This window comes from Capricornis sumatraensis, chromosome 13, assembly GCF_032405125.1.
Source record: "Capricornis sumatraensis isolate serow.1 chromosome 13, serow.2, whole genome shotgun sequence".
Lineage (NCBI taxonomy): Eukaryota > Metazoa > Chordata > Mammalia > Artiodactyla > Bovidae > Capricornis > Capricornis sumatraensis.
Genome location: NC_091081.1, coordinates 83,133,701 through 83,161,187, shown reverse-complemented (window position 1 = coordinate 83,161,187; position 27,487 = coordinate 83,133,701). Strand labels below are relative to the sequence as shown.

The window sequence follows — 27,487 nt, the reverse complement described above, 5'->3', positions numbered from 1 at the left end:
GGCGTCACCAGGCTCCTCCCCCAGGAGCTACACTCTAGCACCTCAGCACCCCACTCTATGGTTCGCACTGTCTCTGAGCACCTGTGCTTTATCCCTATCTATCCAGACATTTTACGAGCAACATGTGTCCTCAGGTAACTGCTTCTTCACTTTGCTCCACTGGGGCTTTCAGAAGGTTTCATAGGAAAGCTCTGCTTTCAGAGAGTGGGGGAAATCTGTATCAGATAAGGGGTTAACACCCAAAAATATATAAAGAACTGACATAACTCAATGAAGAAAAAAACAAACAGTCTAATTTTAAAACAGGCAGAGAAACCAAACAGACATTTTTGCAACGAAGACTTTCAAATGACCAACAGGTACATGAGAAGTGCTCAGCACCACCGATCGCTGTTCGTTGTTTAGTCGCCAAGTTGTGACAGACTCTTTTGCGACCCCGTGGACCGTGGCCCACCTCTGTCCTCTGTTCACGGGATTTCCTAGGCAAGAATACTGGGAGTGGGTTGCTATTTCCTTCTCCATAGGATTTTCCTGACCCAGGGACTGAACCTACACCTTCCGCATGGCAGGTGGGTTCTTTACCACTGAGCCACGTCAGAGAAATGCAAAGCAAAACCACTCACAATGAGAGAATCCCCTTGTCGGTCCAGGGGTTGGCATTCAGAACTTGACGCTTTCACTGCCAGGGCCTGGGTTCAATCTCTGATCAGTGAACGAAGATCTTCCAAGCCAGTGGCACAGCCAAAAAACAAAACCAACCAACCCACAATGAGACAACGAGATAAACTCACATCTGTAAGAATGGCTATACTCAAGAAGACAACAGGTTGTATTGGCAAGGATGAGGGGAAAAGGGAACCCATGTGCATTATTGGTGGGACTGTAAACTGGTTCAGTCACTATGGAGGACAACGTCGAGGTTTCTCAAAAAATTAAAAACGAAACTACTGTATGATCCAGCAGTCCCACTTCTGGGTATATATCCAAAGGAAACGAAAACAGATTATCAAAGAAAGATATGCACACACACAAAAAAAAAAGAAAGAAAGATACGCACACATACACACAAAAGAAAAAATGATATGCACACCCGCCGTTCCTGCAGCATTATTCCCCGCAGCGAAGACACGGAAACAGTGGAAGTATATCAGCAAACGAGTGGGTAAGGAAGACGTGAGATACACACACACTCGTATGTACACACAGACTGGAGGGGAGTCTGGTTTGTTTCTCGCTTTGGTTCTTCCCTTTGATGATGGGGAAGGCGCGGCAAAAGGTGCACCGATGTGAAGAACTAGCTGAGCTGAGGAGAGGGCGGGGGCAGGAGCCCCAGAACTGCCCCCCAACGCCCCAAGGCTCTGTCTGGGGACACAGGCTGGGAGGTGGTACGAGCAGGGCGCTTCCTGGACTCGGCACCTCCAGCGCGGCACCCGTGGAGAAGCCTCAGGGAAGTTAGTAAAGGGAAGCTGATTGAGGTCATGAGTTGAGCAGCTCAGATTCCACCACCGAAGCCTCCTCCAGGAGGGACAGCAGACCATGCAGCCAGCCAGGGTCCCCATGGACGGAGAGACAGCAGGACGCTGACCGCAGCATGGAGGCCCTGCTGAGGGTGTCCGAGGCACGGACTCCGCAACAACTTGCGAAGAGACCAAGAGTTAAAGAGCAAATGAGTAACGTCTGATAAAACCACTACAGGGTCTCTTGCTCCAGAACTAAGACAGCTCAGTGCCCTGACGCCAGGAGGTCAACATGGCCACTGCACAGGCTCAGCTGAGAAATCTGTTTTCACTTCTCAGGTTTGCTTATTGCCTACACGGCTCACATCCATGAGACGGGGTCCCAACAGCTCATAAACAGTGGGAATTTTCTGTAGCATACACAAAGGAATATCCAACAGGAAGACAAAAACAAAACAAAACCCCCCCGGGACTTCCATGGTGATCCAGTGGCTAAGACTCAGTGCTATCAATGCAGGGGGCCTGGGTTCGACCCCTGGTCAGGGAACTAGATCCTATGTGCTGCCAACTAAGACTCCCTGCATGCCACAGTTAAGACCTGGTGCAGCCAAATAAATTAAAAAAAGAAAAAAATTCCCCTAGGATGCTGTGTGGACAGATGGACAAAGCTCCCTTCCCCCGACCGACCGAGGGAAGCGTTTCACTGGTCTGAACACAAGAGCTGCCCAGAAGGCTGTAGGGACAGCAGCCCATCGGTCAGCGTGTCACTCACACCCCAGGACGACAAGGGTCTTCTGGAATGGCAGCTTCCAAACTCTTCTTCTGGGTGACTGCCATCTCTAAGACTTCTGCTTTTGCAGAGGAAAAAACCTCTTTCGCACAGAGCTCAAGGCTTTGCTGAATAATGAAGTCAAGATCAAGGCTGAGCACACAGCACAGCCAAGTTCAACCCTGTTCTCTGGAACAGCTCCCGATAAAGCCAAGTGAAGTGCACGGCACTGCTGAGGCAGGAAAAGAATCTGATCCTACCTGTCTCGGGACACACACCTGCGCTACAGGTCACTTTGTTTCCAAAGTGAATATTAATGCTTTAGGGTTTATAACGTTTATCTCAAACGTGGACCATAAAACCTTAGTCTGCTCTACCCCTATTTATCTGAGGGGAAACTTCTTAGCAAAACATCAGGGGCCATGTGTAATTTTATAAATGGCAATCCAATTAGAAAACAAAAACTAAAGGACTATCACCGTAAACATCCGAAAGACACGTTCTAACATCTTAGGCATCACAGAAGTTCAATAAACATCTGCTGAATTAGAGAACAAATGAATGAGAAGGAAAATCAACCTGCCTTTCCACTCGCTAGAGCTGAACTACACAAATCTGATGATACGATGTCCTGTTTACTTATTCTACATGGTATTTTCCATGATTCTGATATTAACTGTTCTCTTTTCTAACCTATGAAATACTATATTCTGCAACTTAAACATAAAATTTTAACTACAAGTAGCACATTTGTAGGCTGGAGTCTTTTCTCCTCAGTAAAAGCTATTTTTGACCCAGCAAACAAACAAAAAAAAACCCAAAGCAAAACCCCAAATAAAAACAGACCAACACCTGTGCAGTGGACACTTGGCTTTACTTTTCCCCTTTACTAAAACTGAGGCTATTTCTTAGGCCTAAATCCCTGTTAACTGATTGGCTAATGATTTCTCTCCCAGAGATAACAGAGCCTTTGGCTCGCTCAGGGGCCAGCTCCGCTGGATGCCTAGCTGTCTGTTCAGAAGACATTCTGGAACGTGAGCTTAAACGCCCAGGAGACATGACTTCTCCTCAGTCATTTATAGAAAGAAACGTTTGGGCCACAAAGAAAGCACTTACAGGTGATAATATTTACAGACTTTTTCATGTTGAAAACAGAACACAGTTCCCTGTGAGGACGGTACCGATCCATCTGCACGGATGATGTGAGGCAAACAAACAGGGGGTCGCGTGCAGACAGCACGGAGCTGCAGGCGGCCTCGCTGCCCTCAGGGGCCAGCTCCTCCCAGGAGAAACGCGATGAAGGCCCAGGTGGTAATGACACCGCAGACTCTGCAAGACAAGGACCCGGCTCAGCGGCCTGGCCCGCGCAGAGGCCCCGGCCGGCCCGGCGGGAGAGGCCGGCGCGGGCTCCGCCCCCTCTCCCCTCCCACCTTCGCTGCCCAGATGCCATGTGCGCCTCCGCCGCCCACGTTCTCTCAAGGCTGGAACGGCCCTGGGACACAGAGGGCATCTTCCCTGGTGGCTTACGTTGGAGGAAGAAAGGCAAAGGGGCTGCTGAGCAGCCAAGCATTTTTTCTCTCTCCAGAATTTTCAGCATTTATTTTAATCGGACTTTGTGTGAAGATTTCATTTAAACTTAGTCGTCAACAAAATATCTTGCCTGTTTTGCTAGTTTCATTGCCTATTATCGAAACATTTGCCCAGGCTTCCATCTCTTCAGATTATATTATTTTCCCATGGTTATATTATTTAACGTATCTTTAATTTCATATGTGTAGATGCTCAAAAGGAACATCTACAAATATGATATCTTTTTCATACGACATCTATGACATCTACAAAAAAAGACATCTTATTTCAAAATAAGAAAGGTTTAATTTATAAACAAACAACAAGTAGTATCAATGCATACACAAGCCACAGCGAATAGTTTCTTGGGATTATAACAAAGAACTACTTATACGCCGACGGTGCGGCTTGCATGGAGAAGGGAATGTCAATCCACGGCAGTATTCTTGCCTGGAAAATCCCATGGGCAGAAGAGCCTGGAAGGCTACAGTCTATGGGGTCGCAAGAGTCGGAGACGACTGAGCGACTCCACCACCACCATCACCATGCGGTTGACACAGGAGTTTTTATGCCAACTAGACGACGACGACGTGGTTTTCAGTGGATCTGGCCCCTAACAGGAATCTGAAACCTTTGAAGCTCAGTTAAGAGCAGTCCCATCTTCCCAGTTGCTCGGGCACCACACCCTGGATTTAAACTTGACCTTGCTCCTGTCTGTCGGCTCCCACTTCCACCACTCCCATCACTCCTCTGTCACCAAGGGGCCCAAGCTGCAACGGAACCATGTGTCCTGGTGGCCTGGCTTCCTGAAGACTCCTGTCCTGTGTCCCCCACTGTCTTAGTGAGGAGCAATGCACCACTGCTCTGCCAGGACTGTCGATGGAGACCCAGCTTCCCCAGGTCCTCACCCAGCGCCCTCTGCTCCATCGGGACCTGCCAGCCTTTGCGGCCTCGCCTCCTGCTCCTTCCGCCCTGTCTCAGTGGCTTCTCGCTACCCCTCGACAACACTAGGAGACCCCACTCAAGGGCCCCCCTCCCCGCCACCCCCTCTGCCTGGACGGACGCTGGTCCCTCCACTGTCCGTGGGCTTGGCTCACTCCCTTCCCCTCCTCGCCAGTCTTCCACGAGGGCCCCCACCTTCCCCTTCGAAGAGCAACCTCCCCTCAGGCCACCCCTCCTGCCTCCTGACCCTGCTCATTTCTCTTCCATCATCTACCAGACCACGCGATTCATCTGCTCATTGTCTGCTGCCTCCCACTAAATCTTGAGCTCCACGAGAACAGGGGCTTGGGTTTCATTCACCAACGAAGCCCTGGAACCTAGGACTGCTACTGCTGCTGCTAAGTCGCTTCAGTCGTGTAGGACTCTGTACGATCCCATAGATGGCAGCCCACCAGGCTCCTCCGTCCCTGGGATTCTCCAGGCAAGAATACTGGAGTGGGTTGACACTTCCTTCTCCAATGCATACATGCATGTTAAGTCGCTTTAGTCATGTCCGACTCTGTGCGACCCCATGGACAGCAGCCCACCAGGCTTCTCTGCCCAGAGGATTCTCTAGGCAAGAATACTGGAGTGGCTTGCCACTGCATTGCAGATGCTTGAGCAATTATCTGCTATTCCCTACAGGAGGGGCTTCCCTAGTGGCTCCGATGGTAAAGCATCTGCCTGCAATGCAGGAGACCTGAGTTCGATCCCTGGGTCGGGAAGATCCCCTGGAGAAGGAAATGGCAACCCACTCCAGTGCCCTTGGCTGGAAAATCCCATGGACAGAGGCAGCTGGTGGGCTATAGTCCATGGGGGTCACAAAGAGGTCCACCGTGCTCGTCTACGACTCCTTCACGACACACCCCAGCCAGCAACCTGTGTCGACTCATTGGGGATCACCAGCCCCGTGAGGCAGGCTCCGTGCCGGCCACTTACTGTAGCAGGCAGTTGACGTTCGGGGAGTGTCTCCAGTAGCGGTACAGGGAGATCCGCAGTGTCGGGTGGCACTTGTACTCCTTCAGGATGCTCCGAGTGCTGCCAAGGGAAGGGCGCGGTCAGGGACATGGGGGCCGGGCCTGCTCCCTGGGGGCTGGGGCGGGCCGAGAGCCCAGGCACCTACTCCTTGAACTTATTGGTCAAGAGCAGGAACTGGCTCTGAGTGAGCCTCCTGACGTCGAATTTGCAGAAGTTCTGAAACTCGCGGTAGACCTGCTGCTCGCTGACCCCTGGCCACTTCCTGACGGTGAGGATGAGGATGGGGGGGCGGATGCTAGGGGAGTCTGGGCCCGCAAAGTTCTAGAAGACAGGGAGGAGAAGCAGAAGAGATTTCCCACAGCTCCTAGGGAAGGACCACCCACCCAGCTTGTTCTAGAAGGCAGGGAGGAGAAGAGATTTCCCACAGCTCCTACTGAAGGAAGGACTACCCACCCAGCTTGTTCTAGAAGGCAGGGAGGAGAAGAGATTTCCCACAGCTCCTATGGACTGACCACCCACCCAGCTTGAACATCCTGAAAGAGAAACTAGGAAAGGGCCTGTCTGCCGGGGGTGGTGGTGGTGGGAGAGAAAGAAGGAACAAGCGAGGTCACCTTGCTTCTAGCAGGGAAACACGAGAAAAAAAAATAACAGGCTCAGCGTGAGCACCCTTCTCGACTCTGAGTCTGGCTGCTGCTGTCAGAAGCCCTAAAGAGAGCCCAGAGGAGCATGCTGCATCCTAGCACGAGCCTGTCTCCCTCCCCTACAAAGAGCAGAGTGAAGTCTACTTACGATTTTGGGGACCCCGGCTCGGATAAGATTCACCTGGTTCACATAGGGCGCCAGGACGTCCAGGTAGAGCGGGAAGCTGGGCTCGGGGATGGGAACAGCGCTGCGAGGGCGGAAAACGCTGCGGCACTCAGCCTGCTGGCGCCGTGCCTGGCCCTCAGCCGCAGCTGGGGCCTGGGGACAGTGGGAAGGCGCTGCCCGACACCACCCTCCTACCCCTCCTCGTAAGCCCTAGGGCTTCTGTTGCTGGACGTTCCCCCAATGACCAGCAAGCTCTCAGCATAGCCCCAGGCCAGGGGGAGCATCCAGGGGTCAGCATCTGCAGGCGACACTTCGGTGAACACCTCTGGGCTGACGAACACCAGCCACAGGTCAGAGAATGAGAGGCAGGTCCCCTCTGTCGCCCCTCAAGAGGGCATCACCCCCCACTTTGTCCAAAGGGCTGTCCCTCCCCCCCCACGGCCTGGTTCCATCACCAGCCCCCACCACACGCCTGAGAAAGGGGGTCGTGGGGTCAGGCAGGCCTGGGCTGCCACAGAACCCCTCTACACCAAGGAGGGTGGTTAGGTGGTAAGGAGTAAAAGAAATGAAGGAAGCAAGGCCCAGGTACCAGGGCACCAAAAGGCTCCACTGCTCCCCGCTGTCAGGGTGCAGGGAAGACAGAGATGGGGGCAGGGAGGGGGTGGATTTCTTAAGCTATCAACGTCTCACTTAAGCTACAAACCTCACATCGGCATGTCACGGGCTATTTTATGTATAGTGCATGCGTGCTTAGCCGCTTCAGTCGTGTCCAGCTCTCTGCGACCCTATGGACCATGGCACGCCAGGCTCCTCTGCCCATGGGATTCTCCAGGTGAGAATACTGGAGTGGGTTGCCAGTATGGTGAAAGTGAAGTCGCTCAGTCGTGTCCGACTCTTTGCGACCCCGTGACTGTAGCCCACCAAGCTCCTCCGTCCATGGGATTCTCCAGGCAAGAATACTGGAGTGGGTTGCCATTTCCTTCTCCAGGGGATCTTCCCAACCCAGGGATCAAACCCAGGTCTCCCACATTGCAGGCAGACGCTTTAACCTCCGCACCACCAGCTGCTGCCAGTTATGGTACTCTCTACCAAAATGGACAAGTGCAGGGAGTACCCAGATGAACAGGGTACAGTCTGAAAACGTTTAGGTCAGCCCCAGAGAACACAACTTTGTTTGGCTCCTGCCCTGGGTGTGCTCTATCCTACCAAGCACACGTGTGCGGCAAGGGTGGTGCTGCTGAGCATGAGGCACACGTGTGCAGCTGGTGCCCATGAGCCGAGCCCTGCAGGCGTCCGGGAGGCTGAGGCCCTGAGAACACGCAGCTCTGATTCCAGTTTGGGGTTTTAAGGACCTCCCCTGCAGGTGCCTTATCCCAAGTCCCTGGCCTCTCCTGCAGCCTGACTGTGAACCAGGCATGGATTATCTGTCCCCCGGATCGGCTGTTTTCTCAGCTCACTGTGATTCACACGGTATGAGGAAATAGGAGGGTAATCGATGGAGCAGGCACACAGTGCTAGGAGCCCTGGGGCAGGGGCTGGAACCCGAGCCTCACCCATGGCCTGGCCTGACAGGGGCTTTTCCCAAGGCCGGGACAAGAGGCAGGAGGGCAGGGGCCAGCCCAGGGGTCGAGGGGAAAGGCCGCCCATGGAGGCGAGCTGCCCGCCGCTCATGAACGTGTCGTTTACACAACACGTGTCCTCCTCCTCTGGGAGAGCGTGAGAGCCCCGAGGCCCCGGCTTATCCCCGACCATGGACCAGTCACGGGATGAGAGCAACACTCACCTGTGTACCTTCCACAGGAGCAGGTGCGCCACTTTCAACAGAACTGGAAGAGAAGAAGCTAGCAACGTGACACACACCAAGGCGCGCCCGCCCACCTTACGTGATACACAAAGTCAGGCTTTACTTCCAAGGGGCCGCCCACCTGGAAGTAAATGGCGGGGAGCCCAGGGATGGTGAGGGATTATTGCAAAGATGACACAAGGCCCCCCAACTTTGGAAGGGGGCGGCGGTGCTCACCTGACCCGCACAGGAAGGCGTCGTACGCGGCTTCATGGGGGTACTTGGTCTCCACTGCAGAGTTTCCCCAGAAGCACGAGGGACAGCGGTTACAACGCAGCCTGGGAGAGGGCACGCCCCCAGGCCCACACCCACGTCGGCCGTGCACACACAACCCACGCACGGCTATTCCTCCAGAGACCATGACCCTTGTCCCAGCCTCACGCCACCCTGACCTAGATACCCCCACACACACGGTGGCAAGAGCGCCCACAGAAGCAGGAAGCACAGGGCTTCCCGACAGAGCCATGGCCCCCGGGACTGCTCCTTTCGAGGGAGGGGCCACAACGTGGACAGGGCACCGGAGAAGCCCCACCCAGACCCCCCCCGCCACTTCCGCGTGGGGACCGGCCTGAGCGCCAGCATCTCAAAGCCGTGCCGACCACGTGGGAGCCCGGCCAAGGGGACCTACCATACTTCTCACACCTGCTGGCGTGAATGATCACCGGCCCGGAGTTCTTGGTGGGGTTCAAGTCACTACGAGAGAAGAAAATGGTCCCTCTGTGTGCTCCCCTCACCCTCTCGAGTTAACCAAAAGTGCCCTCTGTACTGGGACTAGGGGGAGAAGTTGGGAAAGAACCTGCCTGCTGGTGCAGGAGACATAGACACATGGGTTCAGTCCCTGGGTCGGGAAGATCCCCTGGAGAAAGAAATGGCAACCCACTCCAGTATTCTTGCCTGGAGAATCCCATGGACGGAGGAGCCTCGTGGGCTACAGTCCATGGGGTCATAATGAGTCAGACATGACTGTGCACACACACACAGTAAGTACCAGGACTCCTTTTAAATCACAACAAACTGTGCTTCTAATAGAAAGTAAAATTTAAGCAAACAAAAACCAGGGATCTAGGCATGGGCAGATGGGTCTCGGTAACCCAGCAACAGGACAGATGAAAGAACAGCGACCGAGAAGCTGCACCTGCATCCTTCTGAGCATCTATCAGACATGTGACCCCAGCCAAGGCGCCAGGACCAACTCCAGGCCAGCTCTGCCCTCGGCGCCTTACTGTCCAGCGCACCCTAGGAATGCAGTGCCCAAGGTGCTGGTCTTACAGGAGAGCCTTGAGCCCCAGGAACTCGGTGGGGCTGAGTGGAGAGCAGACAGCATCAGGTGTTGGGGCCGAGAGAAGAGCAGGCGGTGACGCGAAAGAAAGGGCGGGCCCTGACCCATGACGCCGAGACGTTGAGTGTGGCCGCAGCCCGCAGTGAAAGCAGGGGGTCGGGAAAGAGCTCGGGTGATGCGTGGGGGCATCAGGAACCACAGAAGACAGGCCAGAGACAGGGTCCAGTCGAATTCATGGCGTAGAAGATCACTGCAGTGGTGATCACTCAGCACAGGAAGTAAAGTAGGTCAGGGGCACCCAGCCACCAGGTGGGGCCCCCGACACCACAGAAACGAAAGGTGAAGGCCTCAGTGAAGGCAACGACTCTTGAGGACGCCAAAAAAGAAACAGAGTGTAGGACATTCAGGGAGTGAAACTCACAGGACTAGACTAGAAGGTACAGGAAGTCCGGCTCCAGGACACGTTCCAGGGCTCGGTCCTGGCACGTGGGTGAACGAGGGCAGCACTCAACAGGGAAATCTTCCTTTCGTTTGATTCCCAACAAAATCTACTGGCGTCTCTCTATTCGCTTAGCAGCTGTGAAGCCCAGTTTCCTCATCTGCCAAGCAGCATGTGCCTGGGGCACAAGGTGGCTGTGGAGCTGCCCCGGCAGTGGACGTCCCGCTAAGTGTGGATGACACGCAGGGCACAGCCCCAGCTCCCCTCCCACGTGCGAGCTCGTGTAACCCTCAGAGCCAGTGTGGGCATTCCGTGCAATGACTCCCTCTCTTCAGGTGGTAACACTGAGGCACGCAGAGGTTAAGCCGTTCTCTCAAGGTCACGCACAAAGCCAGTGAGCCACAAAGCTGGGGTTTAAGCCCAAGAGGTCTAGATTCAGCGCCTGCAAAGATGCCGTCAGCCCGGCACTGGGGTGGCAAAAGTTGCTGCAGACACAGCAGCAGGCTTGACGGACGGACAAGGGGACAGGGGGGCCAAGCAGAAGGTGCCTGCAGGCCTTGTGGGGCAGGAACAAGAAAGGACAGCAAGCTGGAGTCTGGAGCCCCAGTGGGACAGAAGTGGTCGCTGAGGCTGACGAGGTGGACTCGGTAACCTGGGGCACGGTTAGGAGGAAGAAGAGAGCTGCGGAGGGGCTCTCGAGAGATGAAGGGATGACAGGGGAGCGCGCAGAGAAGAGAAGAAAACCCTCAAGAGAAAATAAGAGTGATGCAGGAAAGGTCTTGACAGAAGGGAAGGGGGAGTGGGGCCCACTGTGTCAGACGCCAGCGAGGCCCCCCCCTCGCCCTGGTCCAAACGCCTCTGTGCATCGTCCCACCGGATGGGGAAACTGCGTGCCCTGGAGAGAAGACAACTGGCCTCAGAGGGCGGGGGCCTCTGAACAGACTTGCTGTAACGAGGACAAGGACCGTAGTGGAGGGGTGGGGACCAAGGACAGCGTCATACTTTCTAAGCTAGAAGAAGGGATGCTGAAGCTGAGGACGACAGAGGGAGGGGCTGGGACATGGCAGGCTGTTGGGGTGAGGACGGTGGGGGCGGGGCCGAGGGGACCGGGGGCGGGGCCAAGGAGGGCGGGGGTGGGGCCAGGAGGGCGGTGGGCAGGGTGAGGAGGGAAGGGGTGGGGCTAGGAGGGCGGGCAGCCGTGGGAGGACAGCCCTTCCTACCCTGCAGGACACGGGAGGGGATCCGATGTGATGGGAGAGAGGGTGCTGAAGGTGATAACACCGCAGACAACGTCTGCAGGGGAGGAGGGGACGTTGAAAGAGTCCCCCCTCTGGCTTCACGAGGACCAGGAGGTCCGTGTGAGAAAGCAAAAAAAGATGAAGCCTAAGAGGCCAGAGGAGACTGTCACGTCAGAAGTAACTGATGCTGTGAGTAGAGGAAAGAGCTCCTCCTGGAAACTCGTAAGACGCCAGTGGGGACCGGGCCAGGCACTCATGGGCATGGCTGGACGACGGTGACCAACAGAGACTGGTTCTTCCCTAAGAGGTCCCACTTCAACTGCCCCCAGCCACCCTCTGTGCCCCAAACCTAGGCAGCGTACTAAAAAGCAGAGACATTACTTGGCCGACAAAGGTCCGTCTAGTTAACTATGGCTTTTCCAGTAGTCATGTATGGATGTGAGAGGTGGATCATAAAGAAAGCTGGGTGCTGAAGAATTAATGCTTTTGAGGTGTGGTGTTGGAGAAGACTCTTGAGAGTCCCTTGGACTGCAAGGAGATCCAACCAGTCCATCCTAAAGGAAATCAGTCCTGAATATTCATTGGAAGGACTGATGCTGAAGCTGAAGCTCCAGTAATCTGGCCACCTGATGTGAAGAACTGACTCACTGGGAAAGACCCTGACACTGGGAAAGATTGAGGGCAGGAGGAGAAGGGGATGACTGAGGATGAGATGGTTGGATGGCATCACAGACTCAATGGACATGGGCTGAGCAAGCTCTGGGAGCTGGTGAAGGAAGGGGAAAGACACCAGGTGGGGAGGGAGGAGCCGGCAGAGCAGCCCCCAGCCACTCCTCCTCCTTGCAGACAACACGTTCCCACCGCACACGTCCGCGGTATGGCCAGGCATGAGGGAAAACTGGACTGCCATTCCTGTGGGAAGGTCAGGAACCTGGCCAGGTACCAGGTTCACTCAGTCGCTCAGGAGTTTAATGTGCACCTACTGTGCCTCGCACTGTTTAGGCCCAAGAGAAAGAGTGCAAAGGAAGAATAAAACCTGTTCCCATGGAGCTTATCACTCCAACAATCAAACAGATCACAGGAGAAATAAAACCCTGACCAACAGAAAACACCACGGTTCATGGGGTCGCAAAGAGTCAGACACGACTGAGCAACTGAACTGAAATCAAACAGCTCTAAGTTCCCCCCCAGGCCCTCTCCCCTCTAGAACAGGGTTCCTCAGCTCAGCACCAGTGACATCTGGGACTGGAGAATTCTTTGTGTTGAAGGTCCTCCTATGCATCCTGGCCTCTGCTCACGGGGTGCCAGGAGTGCCCTGAGCTGAAACAAACCAAAATGTCTCGGTGCTGCCAAAGGTGCCCTGGGGAACAAAACTGGCCCAGCCGGGAACCCCTGCTCTCTAAGCACCCCCCGAAAACAGTCTCCTTACCTGTTCAGGACTTCATAAACTTCTGAGAGATTTGAAACCCTTGGGAAATTGAGTTCCTGTAATTATGGAAAACAAATGAGGTAGAGTAAGACAGTTGAGGTTTTGTTTTCTCTCTGCTTAATGGACTTCCCAGGTGGCTCAGTGGTAGAGTCCGCCTACAGTGCGGGAAACGAGGGTTCAGTCCCTGGTTTGGGAAGATCCCCTGAAGAAGGATATGGCTACCCACACTCCAGTATTCTTGCCTGGAGAATCCCATGGACAGAAGAGCCTGGTGGGCTACAGTCCATAAGATCACAAAGAGTCGAACACGACTGAGCATGCAAGCACCTCAGGTACTACCAAGTGGCCACTAAAAAGACCTTGAAAACTCTAGGTCATCCTGTCGCTCCTCTCTCTTCACGCACACCTGGTCCTTATTCCTTAATTCTGATGACAGAGTACCTAGTGTACCTGCTTGGGACCCAATAACCCAGCCTAGAAAAACACTGCCACATACATATATACAATGGAATATTAACTCAGCTATAAAAAAAGAAATGCATGAGTCAGTCCTAAGGAGGTAGATGAATCTAGAGCCTACTGCACAGAGTGAAGTCAGTCAGCAAGAGAAAGACAAATACTGTATATTAGCACATACACGTGGAATCGAGAAGGATGGTATTGATGAACCTACACTCAGGGCAGCAAAGGAGATGCAGACTGAGAAAACAGCTGGTGCACACAGTGTGGGAAGGAGAGGGTACAACAGATTGGGAGAGTAGCATGGAGACAGATGTATCACCGTGTGTAAAACAGATAGCCAGTGGGAGTTTGCTGTGGACCAGGGGGCTCAACCCAGTGGCCTCTGACAACCTAGAGGGGTGAGATGGGGTAAGAGGTGGAAAGAAGATTCAAGAGGAGGGGACATGCATACCTGTGGCTGATTTATGTTGATGTATGGCGGATACCAACACAATATTGTAAAGCAGTTGTCCTCCAGTAAAAAAAAAGAAAAAAAAAAAAAAAAACTTGCCACAAACACAACTCTTACCAAAGACAAGTGTTTAAGGACTCCAAGGCATCAGACTGTGGCCAAGGACTCATGGTCGCTGGGCTGTCTAAGAACCTGGCAGGTCACCAAGTCCCTAGAGTTCACCTTATCTTCAGTCCCTCAGATCAGCCCCCACATCCTCCCCACTTTGCCCTCTGACTCGGTTACGTAGAGACGGGCAGCGTCACAGCACACTGTCAGAGCTGCAAATATAGGTACGAGCAGTTAAGTGTGTCCCTGGGCAAAGGTGTACCAAGTAACCCAGTCCTAGTTCTGTGGCGTCAGCGTAAGGCTCTATTTAAAACACTCGGTTTAACTTTTAAGCAGGATCTTAACTAGCTGGTGCTTCTCTTCTCCATGGGCAGTGCACAACCCCAGCTGCACAACAGAAGTCACCTGGCAGCTGGAGAAACGCCGCTCCCAGCCCCTCCACACCAGAGGAGCTAAAGGTGCTGCCCAGGTATCACTATTCACCTTCTCAGGGGATTTTGTTATCTGGGTTGAAATTCCTTGACCCGAATGCTCTGTAAAAATTTTCAAGTGGGGTCCCTGCTCCCCAACCCTGGCAACTTTTAAGCACATCGAAAACACGCATGAGGTATCTACCAAGCTCTAAAATAAGTTGTTCTGTTGACCCATCTAAATAAGCCCTTGACCTAGACAGCAATAAGTCAAAGCATGAGAACTTGAATGAGGGAAAGAAAAAAAGATCACACATAAGCCAACTGAACTCAGTTCAGTTCAGTCACTCTTTGCGACTCGTGTCTGACTCTTTGCGACCCCATGATCGCAATAAAACGAAACAGGAATTGAAAACATCCTTGGTCCTCATCATTAAGGATTTCTGAATCTTAAACCAACCCGACATTACCCTTTGTTACAGCATAAGTCAAACAGTTTTCCATTAAATTCAGACTATTGTCTACGACCAACCTTAGTCATGTCTGACTCTTTGCGACCCCATGATTGCAGCACGCCAGGCCTCCCTGTCCATCACCAACTCCCGGAGTTCACTCAGACTCACGTCCATCGAGTCAGTGATGCTATCCAGCCATCTCATCCTCTGTCGTCCCCTTCTCTTCCTGCCCCCAATCCCTCCCAGCATCAGAGTCTTTTCCAATGAGTCAACTCTTCACATGAGGTGGCCAAAGTACTGGAGTTTACTCACAGGTAGTCAAATAAAAAAACCAATATTGGCTATAAAATGTGAGAGAAGGGTTCATGGAACAATTTCTGAAAACAGTGAGAAAGCTAAATGTTCCTGGGACTAATGAAGTGTTCCTTCCCCAAAGGAGTTTAATTACCTTCCAGATATCCTTTGTCACATTCTTGGTGTCAATGAGAACAGGAAATAGGTTGTGGATATTCAGCTTAAATTCATCGTAGCTTTCTGAAGGGAAAGACCGAGGTAGTCAGAAGTGAGATCACTGGTAAAAATGGGAAGAAATTCTCCAATCTAGCTTGTCACCAACACTGGTTAGTAAAGCAAATAAAACCAAACAGGAATTGAAAACATCTTTGCTCCTCATCATTAAGGATTTCTGAATCTTAAACCAACCCGACATTACCCTTTGTTACAGCAGAAGTCGAACAGTTTTCCATTAAATTCAGACTATTGTCTACGACCAACCTTAGTTAATGCAGTTTGCAAAGTTGTAGTCAATGGCAAAAGGGAGAAAGAGATATTACCGAAAAGACAAATGTGAAATCTGTAAGTAACTGTTCAGAGAAAAATCCAGTAAGTTAAAAATTGTAAGTGTCTTGATAAAAATCACCTATTAATTTGCATATTTGTCAAAATTATACCGCATACCTTTAAAGAGGCTCACTGCAAAACCAACACACTGAAATCTCTCTGCCCACACTTCTCCTCACTAACCTCCCATTTCCTATTCCCTGAAGGCAGTGATCTTCAATTTTTTCCTTTGGTGCGTATTCCCACCATTGCTAAACAAAGCTTATACTGCTCAGTGGTCTCCCAGTTTGGGGCATTAACTCTGGACCCCCACAAGGTAAGAGGATCGCCTGCCCCACCCTGGGCCACTCATCACCCCCAGCACCTGCACATCACTCTCCACGGGGCCAGCTGGTCGCCTCCAGGGGCCTTTCTGCCACAGCTTTCGTTTCAGCAATTTGTTTGTTTGCCTGTCTGCTTAGTTTGGGGGGAGTGATTATTTGACCCTTAATTCTTCCCCAAATCTCTCAAGATGCTCAAACTGAGGTGTTTTATTAATTCATTTCCTAGGAAAATCTTAGGGAAACTGTTCACTCCTTTTCAGCTACGCTAGTGTTTCCTAATACCTTGGCCACCTGATGTGAAAAGCCGATTCACTGGAAAAGACCTTAAAATGCTGGAAAGAATGAGGGCGGGAGAAGGGGGTGACAGAGGATGAGATGGTTGGATGGCATCATTGACTCAATGGACATGAGCTTGAGCAAACTCTGGGAGATAGTGGAGGACAGGCAAGCCTGGTGTGCCACAGCCCACGGAGTTGCAAAGAGTGGGATATGACTGAGCGACTGAACAACAGTGTTCTCTGTGCATTGTCAGTTCATTTAATCCCCAATTCTGATATTAATACTATTATCACCCTCATTTTACAGACAAGGAAACAGAACAGCTACATTAAAGTAACTTGCTCAAGATCATGTGTAACAAGGGATGGAATGAGGATTCAAGCGTGACTCTTGAATGCATGCTGCTAACACTCCATCACACTGCAGTGTGTCCAACGGCATCCATCATGGAAAAGACCGGGACAGCCATTAGACACTACGGTATGGCCACTGAAATGATTTCAGGTTCAGTTCAGTCGCTCAGTCGTGTCCGACTCTTTGCGACCCCATGAACTGCAGCACGCCAGGCCTCCCTGTCCATCACCAACTCCCGGAGTTCACTCAGACTCATGTCCAACGAGTCAGTGATGCCATCCAGCCATCTCATCCTCTGACGTCCCCTTCTCCTCCTGCCCCCAATCCCTCCCAGCATCAGGGTCTTTTCCAGTGAGTCAACTCTTCTCATGAGGTGGCCAAAGTACTGGAGTTTCAGCTTTAGCATCACTCCTTCCAAAGAACACCCAGGGCTGATCTCCTTTAGAATGGACTGGTTGGATCTCTTTGCAGTCCAAGGGACTCTCAAGAGTCTTCTCCAACACCACAGTTCAAAAGCATCAATTCTTCGGCACTCAGCTTTCTTCACAGTCCAACTCTTGCATCCATACATGACCACTGGAAAAACCACAGCCTTGACTAAACGGACCTTTGTTGGCAAAGTAATGTCTCTGCTTTTCAATATGCTATCTATGTTAGTCATAACTTTTCTTCCAAGGAGTAAGCGTCTTTTAATTTCATGGCTGCAGTCACCATCTGCAGTGATTTTGGAGCCCATAAAGATATTTCAGGTAAAAGTGAAAGTGAAGTCACTCAGTTGTGTCTGACTCTTTGCGACCCCGTGGACTGTAGCCCACCAGGCTCCTCTGTCCATGGGATTCTCCAGGCAGGAATACTGGAGTGGGTTGCCATTTCCTTCTCCAGGGGGTCTTCCTGACCCAGGGATCGAACCCAGGTCTCCCACATTGCAGGCAGACACTTTAACCTCTGAGCCACCAGGGAAGCTCTGGTTAAGGACACAAATAAATGCTTTGGGTATGTGGGAAAAAAGCCAAACGGAATAAAATACATCGTGTAGTCAAATATGTAAAAGCCAAAACAAAGGAAAAAGCAAGAAGTGTTAAGATTATGTGAGTGTGTGCGACCGACTCTTTGCGACCCTGTGGACTATAGCCTGCCAGGGCCCTCTGTCCATGGCAATGAAACCCAGGTCTCTTACATCTCCTGCACTGGCTGGCAGGCTCTTTACCGATGTGACACTTGGGAAGCCCATGGAAAAGCCAAAACAGAAGAAAAAGCAAAAAGTGTTAGAATTACAGCTGTGATTAAAGCTAAGTTTGTTTTCCCTGCACATCTCTGATTTCACTAAGTTTTACAATAAGACTGAACAACTTCTGTAATGCGGGGGGGAGTATTAATCAAATATAAGTTTTTCTCCCTGAGAAAGTCACCTGCTGCTGCTGCTGAGTCGCTTCAGTCGTGTCCAACTCTGCATGACCCCATAGACAGCAGCCCACTAGGCTCTCCCATCCCTGGGATTCTCTAGGCAAGAACACTGGAGTGGGTTGCCATTTCCTTCTCCAATGCATGAAAGTGAAAATTAATAGTGAAGTCGCTCCGTCGTGTCTGACTCAGCGACCCCATGGACTGCAGCCTACCAGGCTCCTCCGTCCATGGGATTTTCCAGGCAAGAGTACTGAAGTGGGTCGCCATTGCCTTCTCCGAGAAAGTCACCTAGTTCCAGGAAAACAGTAACAGGCACAGATGCGCCCAACCTCTCTGGAAACTCGATGCCTGTAGGGGCTGCCTCAGGAGCACAAAGCCGGGCCGATCCCCCTGCCCGATGGCAAGCTGAGGTCAGAGGAAGGAGAAGGACGGCCCTACCTGGGAGAGGCCTGAAGAACTTCTCGTGGAGATGCAGCAGGTCCATCATCATGTTATGTCCCACTAAGGGCTACTTGGAGGAAATAGACAGGTAAGAGAAAGGAAATTTTAAAAATAAAACAAACGCCGTGGACTAACTGCTGTCTCTGGCAAAGGGTGTAGCTTTAAAACCCACTGGATTCTGGTGACATGGTAATTTGATCCCCACTCCCATGAAAGGCAGCCTGACTGCTTAAATGCTAGAAAGGCAAACCAGTGGGTCAGAGCAACTCGAGGCCCCAGCCACACTGGGATCTAAGCTGTGAAGCAACACACACGGTCCCCAAGCAGTTTTAGGTCCATTTGTATTGAAATGCCTGTGTGCCCGAAAGGAGCAAGGGAATGGTAATATTTCACAGGGACAGTCTTTCCCCAAATTGGTCTATCATGACTTTGTAAAAGCAAGATTAGATACACAGAGTTAGCTAACAAAAAGAAACCACTCATTTTAAGGAATCTGAGTTTACTGTTGAAGGACTCATCTGTCTCTACAGTCAGATACAAAACACTGCGAAAAGATCAAGGAAAGAGAATTCTCTCCCTACCTTCCGGGCTTTCACCAGCATCTGGAAAAACACAGAAAAGCCCCTCGCAGAGAGAAGGATCTTCTCCTTCCAGCAGCTCTCTCGGTCACAGGAGGTGTTCTCAAGATACCAGCGGTGCTGCGTACTCACCTTCTTCACAATCACCTGAGAGCAAGAGGAGGAGACAAGCTCCCACATCCTGGGAATGCTCCCAGACGCCACTGCTGTGGCGCACACTGGTTTAGGCTCCACCGTGGTATGTGGGATCCTGCCGGATTGGGAATCAAACCCATCTCCTGCGATGGCAGCTGGGCAGGCCCTTTACCACGGAGCCACCAGGCAGATGCCCCGAGGCCTCTCTGGGGTTCCCAGGTGGCGCTGGTGGTGAAGAACTCGCCTGCCAGTGCAGGAGACGTAAGAGACACGGGTTCCATCCCTGAGTCAGGAAAATCCCCTGGAGGAGGAAATGGCAGCCCACTCCAGTATTCCTGCCTGGAGAATCCCAAGGACAGAGGAGCCTGGCGGACTACGGTCCATGCAGTCGTGAAGAGGTGGACACGACTGAAGGGACTTGGCACGGAGCATCCCGGGAATGGGGTCAAAGAAGTAGCCCCTCGTGTCGAACGGGAAGGAGTCGGGGGAGAGCCTCTCACAGAGGCCAGGTTCGGCCACACGGGAAGGAGTCGGGGGAGAGCCTCTCACAGAGGCCAGGTTCGGCCACACGGGAAGGAGTCGGGGGAGAAGCCTCTCACTAGAGGCCAGATTCGGCCACACGAAACAGAAATGATGGGGGCTGGCCCCTCAGGTGGGAACTCACCCCTTGGTCTCTCAGCACCGTCCAGATCTCAGGGAGGGCCTTCCTCAGTACGAGCTGGACCTCGAAGGCCTGGAAGCCTGCAGCAAGGAATCAAGGCTTGCACGGAACCACGAGAGACCCTGGCAGGGGGAGAAGCCTAGCAGACAGCAGCAGCAGAGAGATGGAGGGAGCACGTGGGAAGACAGCTCTTCACTGTCCCTAGGCCGAGTGACAGGGCGGCCCGGCATGAACCAGGGCAGCTTTCTCTGAGTCTCTGATCTCAGGGCCACTCTCAAACGGAGGACCCCAAAGAGCCTTTGTGTGTGTGGGTTACAGGTCTTGATGTCTACCATGTCAGAAATTAAAACCATACACATGAAACTAAAAACTGTAAGGTTTGAAAAATAATAAACCCCGTACACTTTTGCCTATGATTGTGTGACACGATGCACTGGTTATCTGGGGAACGTTGGTTTCCTGAGTTATACACACCACCTTCCAAAGGCTCACATATCATATGATCCCATCAAGAGACCCTTGTACATGTGGCCACTGATCTCATCAGAAAGGTCTCATAAAGCTGTCGAGCTAATCGTGAGAGATGAAGTCTCAAATTTCAGTTTCTGACTGAAAGCTCAAATTTCATCTCTACTAAACACTAGGGATTAGTTTCCCTGAAAACAAGGCTCACTTTTTTCACTTGAGAAGATGACTGAAAATACCCACATCGAAATAACCAGTCAGTTCCTTCAAGTAAAAATTATATTTCTTCGGGGAATTCCCTGGCAGTCCAGTGATTAGGGTTCCTTGCTCTCAATGCCAAGGGCTCAGGTTCAATTCCTGCTCAGGTGACTAAGATCCTACAAGCCTCACAGCATGGCCAAGAGAAAAAAAAATTACTTTCTTTAAAAAAAAAAAATTAGAAAAATAGAAGGCAGCTAACTCAGCTCTCAACACAAAATCTTGCCCAAGCGCTTTTCCTCGAGGTAACCACTGTACTTCAGGAAACAGCAGCCATATTTCATGCACATTTATTTCTTCCATACTTCTACTGATGCACAGAACGTTGTAAAAGATGAGCAATGAAATGTTGTAATTTAGTAAAACTAAGAATTATTATTTCACTCACAAGGTTCTTAAGTCACAATTTTTTTTAAACTGGACGTGGCAACAAAGAACATGAGTGCTGTGTGGCCAGATGCTCCCATGCCCACCTGTGTGGAGGCACCAGGGGCATCACTCACAGGGGCTGCGGGACCACCCTGCAGATGGCACAAGGACGGCGGCAAGCAGCAGCCAAGCGATGTTTTCATAACCATTCTGACCTCATGACCCCGTGGAAAGGGTCTCAGAGACCCCTGGGGTCCAATGACCAAGGCTAAGAACTGCTAATGTAGGGCAGCAATCCCACACTGTACTGTGGGAGAAACATTCAGAGATTAACGAAAGTAAATAAAGGAGGAGTCCAAGGGGCACTAAGGATTGGGATGAAAAGGATGGTGCTGAGTGGAACCTGACTTCCTCAACCTTAAAATTCAGAACAGGCAGACAGCCTTCCAACCTCCCACTCAAGGTCAGAGCTCCATCTAATCACAGGGACCACATGTCTGCTGAGCCGATGCCCAGGGTCCACCGGAGGAGAAGGGAGGGATGCTCCCCCCAGGTGACAGTGTCGGCTCCCAGCTCCCACTTGGGGGGCCACCCCCTGCCTACCAGCGATACCAGGGAGGGTCATCCAGTCCCCTTCCTCCGCCAGGTCCAGCCAGCGTGTCACCTCGTCAATCACCACCTTGATCTGGTCTTTGTCCAGAGAGCTGAAAATGGGCATAGGAGACAACACTAATGCGGGAGGGCATCCAGAAGGCGCCGTGTTCACCCTGTGATCCTGGCAAGAAAACGGACCCCAGAAAGACCATTTCTTTTTCGAGTCTTGTGTCGCAAGAGGAAACCAAACACCTGGCCTCCACCCTCGGGTCCGTCCACAGGGGCACGTCCCCCTCCTGCTGACAGGCCTATGGGGGGAAGGGGCTGGGAGAGAGCCAACACTAAGGGGCCCTATCAGGTCTGTCTCCTCAGTACCCCTCTCAGAGGTGGAAAAGCACCATCTGGTGAAGAACGGAAAAGAAAGGAACTTTGGTAAGTACATCTTCTCCTGCATTAGAAATACAAGAACACTGTGTCATGTGGAGAAAAGGAAAGCCTTTTCTCCAACGTTTGAACATAACAGAAGATTAAAAATTCAAGTTGCTTTTCTCTTCCAAAGCGGTATTTTTATATAAAACCAAGAACAAGGATAAAATTCCAACGTTACATAATGATTTGGACTAGACAATCATAACATTCCAGAATTAAAAGCTGTCTATTTTAACCCTCTCACCAATAAAGGCAAAGAATCGAAAGCCCAAGGAGCTTAAAGGACTGGTTCAGAACCACACAACGCTCAGCAGACCTGGGCCCTGGTGGCCGGCTCCTTCCAGCGCACAAGGCCACTGAGCAGTCCTGGCCCAAGCCCCACAGCATGACCGGGTTAACACACAACAACAGGCACTGGAGGCCAAAGAGAAAAGGCAGAGACCCTGCCCTGGGGGAGCACAGCAGATCAAACTCATGGGGCAGCGTGCCCGAGCTGAGCCACGTGGCCACACGGTCAAGGTCACCTGTGACTTGCCTTGAAAAACCCTAAGGCTCTCACAGGAAGTCCCATAGAGCCATTTCCCCCTCGAGTTCCTGCCTCTTTGAGGACCAAATTAAGAGTCAGTTCTTTTGCCCCTTCATCCCACGCTGTGCAGTGAGAGGTTTCTGATCTCAGGCGTAGGAACGGCATGCCAGCACTCTGGGCTGTCATGTGTGGCTGAGCTCAGCTTAAGTGGACGGTATGAGGTCACCATGTCCAGCAAAGCAAGAAACACACCAGCAACAAAGAACCCCACAGAGCACCCGGAGAAGCGGGCTTTACCTGCGAACTTTCCAGTTCCCAGTCAGGATGTTGTGCTTAATTTTCTTCTCCTGTTCTTCGTTCATATAGGGGATTCCATTTTTGAGAAACTAAAGACAGGGAGAGACCAGGAAACAAGTCAGTGGCATCCTCTGTGCAACAGGAGAGAAAGAAACCTTTGTCGTCCGCTTGTACGTGACCAAGTCAGAAGGGCGACAGGAAGCAGACTCGGACCAGGTGGACACCCGGCCCCTCAACCTTCCGGGCCCCCTCCTCCCAGGCCATACCTTGTTATAGTCGAAGCCATACTGATTCAAAAACTGAACACTGGAAGCCTGGAAAGAGAACTCTGAGTCCAAAACCCCAAATGTTGTAGGGAAGAGGAAGAAGTTACAAGAATGAGCTACATACCTAGAAACAAAAACAAAAGATAGAGAAAAAGACAGAAAACACTTTTAAAATTCTGGCTCACAGAGCAGGCTTCCGAGTGGGCTCCTCCTTGCCCTTGAGAAGTCCAATTGACCCCTGAACAACACAGAGGTTAGGGGCGCCAGCCGTTCTTACAGCCAGAAATCTGAATATAATTTAGAGCCCGCCCTGGGTCTAGCCACAGGCCCTCTGCACCCACAGACTCCACTGTGGATCATAGAGTACCACAGTGTGTATTTAATATAAGCAGACTCATGCAGTTCAAACCCTGCATTTTTCAAGGGTTCGCTATATTTGAATGCCAGCTGTGTTTCAAGTACTATGGCTGGTGCAGGGGGCCAGTGAAAAAAGGCAGACCCCCATCTGAGAGAGAGGGGCTGCCATTCACATCCTTTCTGACCACTGGGGCCTAGGAGCTACGTCACCCTCATTGTAACACTGCTGACTGCAAGCCTGAAGATATACACAGGAGGGAAGGACGCGTGGCAAGGGGCACTGAAGGTCTGCGGGTGTTGGGAGAGGCCCCCAGGGATGGTGCTGCTTTGAGAGACTTGAAGGACCAGCCGGCATCTGCAGGGGACGCGGGGTGGAGGGCCCGGAAGCAGGAGAGACTATGGGGCATCCAGGGCCAAAGGGGTTCAGAGCCTGAAGCAGAATTTGAAGGGGGAACAGGTAGAGAAGAGAAACAGGCGAGAGCCAGGTGTTTTGCCAAAGGTCTTTATACATACTTGTTCGACTCGCCTTCAATACTGGAGAACACAGACAATCCTAGAAGAGTAACAGTGGACAGAATGAATACCAAGAGAAAAGCTACCGGAAGCTAACTCAAAAAACATTCTGAACACATCCCCTCTAGCACTGGAATGGGGTTCTTGCCGCTCTGAGTATCAAATCAAGAGTCAGTTCTTTACACCCAAAGTTACTACACAGGCTTTAGGATAACTTCTCAAAAAGAAACGAAGGAAGAAAGGAATGAAGGGAGGAAGGGAAAGAGTCAAAACAGGAGAACCGTCGAACTGTAATTCACACAAATTCCTGAAATAATTGTAAATGGCTGTTCAAACACAGAATATTGACACAGTTTTATTATTTTTTAGTTTTTTATTAATTTTTATTGCAGTATAGTTGCTTTATAGGACACTTTTTATAGTTTTAAAACAAGAAGAAACACTAAAATCTATGAAGGTTTATACAATGAATAATTTTTAAATGTTTGTGTTGTTAAAAAATCACAAAGTAAAAGACTTTGAAGAAGGGGGAAAACAATACGAACGTATTCAAGTGCTGTTTCCCATACTTTCAAAGAGGCCTCACAATTAAGAAACATATCGCAGCAGAAAAACAGCACGACTTCCCTCATGGTACAGTGGATAAGAAAGTGCGGGCCGATGCAGGGGTCATGGGTTTGGTCCCTGGTCTTGGAAGATTCCACACGCCTTGGGCAACTAAAAGTCTGTGCTCTGCAACAAGAGCATCCTATGCTCCAAGGGATGCACAAAGAACAGCCCAGGGCACTGCAACTAGAGAAGGCCCTCCAGCACAACAAAGATCCAGCGCATTCAAAAATAATAAGAAAACAGCAAAGGACAAGTAAATAAGCAAACAGCAGACAGACAGCAAACACACACAGGTGTTACTCATTCACAGGAAAAGCAGCAATCAGTAAAATAGCTCAGGACCTGTTTTTTTTTTTTAAACAAAGTTTTACTGAAATACAGCCATGCTCATTTATTTACATATTAACTACAGCTGATTCCCTATTAACAAGGGCAGCACTGAGTTGTTGTAACTTCATAGGTAAACCATATCATCACCCACAAAACCTAAAATATTTACTTTGGTCCTTTACAAGTACACCAAACACATACACTCAGGAGTGCACAGGAATATATAAGAGCTAAGACAGTCAACGAAACCTTGTTTCATCACATACAAATGGCAACCAAAGTACTCATCATTAGGAGACAGAGCCAAAAGATACACAGTTAGGAGTGCTAAACAAATAAGTTACCACATGTAAAGTAGACAGCCGATGGAAATTTGCTGCATGATACAGGGAGCGGAAATCAGGTGCTCCGTGAAAACCTACAGGGATGGGGTGGGAGGTTCAATACGCAGGGGACATTCGTATACCTATGGCTGATTCATGTTGATGTATGGCAGACACTGATGCAATATTTAATTTCCTCCAATTAAAAAAATTTAAAAAAAAATTTTTTTAACTGAACCAGAAGTCTGTATAAGTTGATTTAGAAAGAGCTCTAAATCCCTTTGTTGGGGGGGGCGCTGGTGGGGAGATGCAGAACAACATATTTTTAGTATGATCTTGCTATGTATGATTTTTGCTTAAAGGAAACATACACATTTTCCCCTTGAAGATGGTCCCAGTGCCTTAATGTTGATTCCGGCATGGAGATCAAGTTTCTGCTTATTCTGAAGAGTTAAGTCTCACAGGCACGACATGGACAAAAACCAAACGAGCATGCAAAATGATAGCCAGTATCTAAGAACGGCGCCAAAGAGGTTTTACCGGTAGGAAACACAGAGACAATTAAAAAAAAGTTTTTTTTCAATAACTCGTAACAAACAGCTGAAGATTAAACTCACCGATCTGACAGACAGTGAATTGCTGAATACTCTGACGGGTCTTTAGATACCACTCTGATGGCAAGTCAAACAGACTGTGAAAAAAACAGACATCTCAGTCCAGAGGCAAGGAGATGCTATCAAAGCAGCAGCCTCCACGCTGGGTTAGCAGCTCTCAACCAGGGCAGCGCTTTCCTTGTTACAACTAGGGAATCTGCCTTTTGTGGAAAGCCAGCCAGGTCCGCAAACCCCCACACAAAAAGCTGTCCTGCCCACCGGCTGCCAACAGGGTGCCTGCTAATAAGTAACACTGGCCAACCAGGGCACAGAAGAGGCTTTCCAAGCCCAGCTCTAAGGCAGCTTTAGCTTTACCTGATCTGCTGGGGCCCACACAGGTTAGAACGAAGGCCCGTGAATTCTATGTCCAGACCTGCAGGGGAGGCAAAAAAAGACAAGAGTCCCCAGGCACAGACTATTGCAAGGCTCTTCATGCTATGAACGCTGCAGGTGGCAAAAGTACTGGCTCACCTTCTTGGCGCTCGAGAAGCCAGGTGAGGTCGAGAAAGAAAAACAGAGGGAGCCAAAGCGAGGATACCAGGCCACCCCATTCCACCTGGACTACACGGGGGATACGAGTGAAGTGCTGACCAACATCCCACCGCCCAAACTTGAGGAGTCCCACTGTCCTTCCGAGGGGCCCTGCTTGAGTCTCCTGCGGCCTGGAGACCACCCCGCTGGGCCTCACCTCTCTCACCCGGTCCCGCTAGAGAACCATACCTTCCCCAGGCGCACCAACCAGCCGGCTCCAGCGCCAAAGCCTGAGATCCCGGGGCCTTACCCACGAAGTCCGCGCCCAGGACGAGCTCCTGCAGCAGAGGGAGGCTCTGCTCAAACTCATCGGCGCCTATGTCCATGGCCACGCAGCAGCTCGGGGGAGGGCGCCCAGTGAGTGCGGCCACGTGTCGCTTCGCTATTACACGCAAGCGCCGCGCCGGCGCCTTAAAGGGCTCTCGGAGAGCGGGTGGGGGAGTGAAGAAACGCACAGCCCCCGCGCGCGCCCACCAGCCCCGGATGTGCAGCGGGCGGCGCGGCCACCTGTCTGCCCACAGGTGTTTCATCTTGTATTTGATCCCCTAGGGTTAAGAATCGCTTAGACCCTCGCCCTAGCAATCAGAGGTCGTTTATGCTCCGCAGCAATTCCTTTGCAATCCCTATAAGAGGAGAATGTCATTTACGTAGACCTGGAATATTAAGAGGCAAGGTAGGACAAAGTAGAGTCCGAAAGAGTAAAAATAGACCAGTCAACAGCGCCTGAAGAACTGCAATAAAGCAGGTACTGCAGCCAAGGTGCGCGGATGGGGGCCCGCATCGCCTCTGGTTTTTAAATCACTTCTTCCCACCTTGGCCATCACTGTTAACATACGTCTGCCCTGTACCCTCCTCTCCTCCCCGCCCCCTTTTCCCTACTTGGCATCGCTGTTGCCTTTGTAACATCATTTATCAAACCTGCTATACCAAGTCTCAAAAATTGCCCAGACTGAAGGAATTCTTGATACTGAGATGATCTACATCCTATGCCTCGTAGAAAAAAATCCCCACCAGGTGGTGCAGTGGTAAAGAATCCACCTGTCAGTGCCAGAGAGGTGGGTTTGATCTCTAGATGCCCAAGATCCCCTGGAGAAGGAAATCACAACCCATTCCAATATTCTTGCTTGGGAAATTCCACGGACAGAGGAGCCTGTCCAGCTATATATAGCCCACGGGGTGGCAGTCAGACTCCACTAAGCAACTGAACCACTACCACTCACAGGTGAACCCTGTTTTTGTCAATTTCCAAAGCCACACTACCCCAATCCATGGTCTTG

The 27,487-nt window shown here is 51.2% G+C and overlaps 1 protein-coding gene across 1 annotated transcript; it reads right to left on the bottom strand.

Moving 5' to 3' along the window:
* Positions 1 to 3,418: 3,418 nt before the first annotated feature.
* Positions 3,419 to 26,536, bottom strand: PNLDC1 (PARN like ribonuclease domain containing exonuclease 1). Its single transcript, XM_068985306.1, has 19 exons — positions 26,461 to 26,536; positions 25,995 to 26,052; positions 25,644 to 25,717; positions 23,765 to 23,804; positions 22,895 to 23,018; positions 22,629 to 22,717; positions 21,386 to 21,486; positions 19,694 to 19,770; positions 18,898 to 19,041; positions 18,314 to 18,383; positions 15,124 to 15,209; positions 12,790 to 12,845; positions 9,033 to 9,097; positions 8,582 to 8,635; positions 8,345 to 8,387; positions 6,544 to 6,643; positions 5,900 to 6,075; positions 5,716 to 5,814; positions 3,419 to 3,555 (listed from the first exon to the last, which is right to left on the bottom strand). The coding sequence occupies exons 1-19, from the start codon at positions 26,534 to 26,536 to the stop codon at positions 3,492 to 3,494; spliced, it is 1,596 nt and encodes a 531-aa protein (XP_068841407.1). The 3' UTR covers positions 3,419 to 3,491.
* Between the last annotated feature and the right edge of the window lie 951 nt (positions 26,537 to 27,487).

Bases quoted from the DNA above. Each gene is read 5' to 3' on its own strand.
- PNLDC1 (XM_068985306.1), bottom strand. From the start codon at position 26,536: ATGGACATAGGCGCCGATGAGTTTGAGCAGAGCCTCCCTCTGCTGCAG. The intron at 23,019-23,764 runs GTATGTATAAAG...TTTTGTTTCTAG, and splicing joins ATTGAAGGCGAGTCGAACAA to GTATGTAGCTCATTCTTGTA. The intron at 12,846-15,123 runs GTAATTAAACTC...CCATAATTACAG, and splicing joins TGACAAAGGATATCTGGAAG to GAACTCAATTTCCCAAGGGT.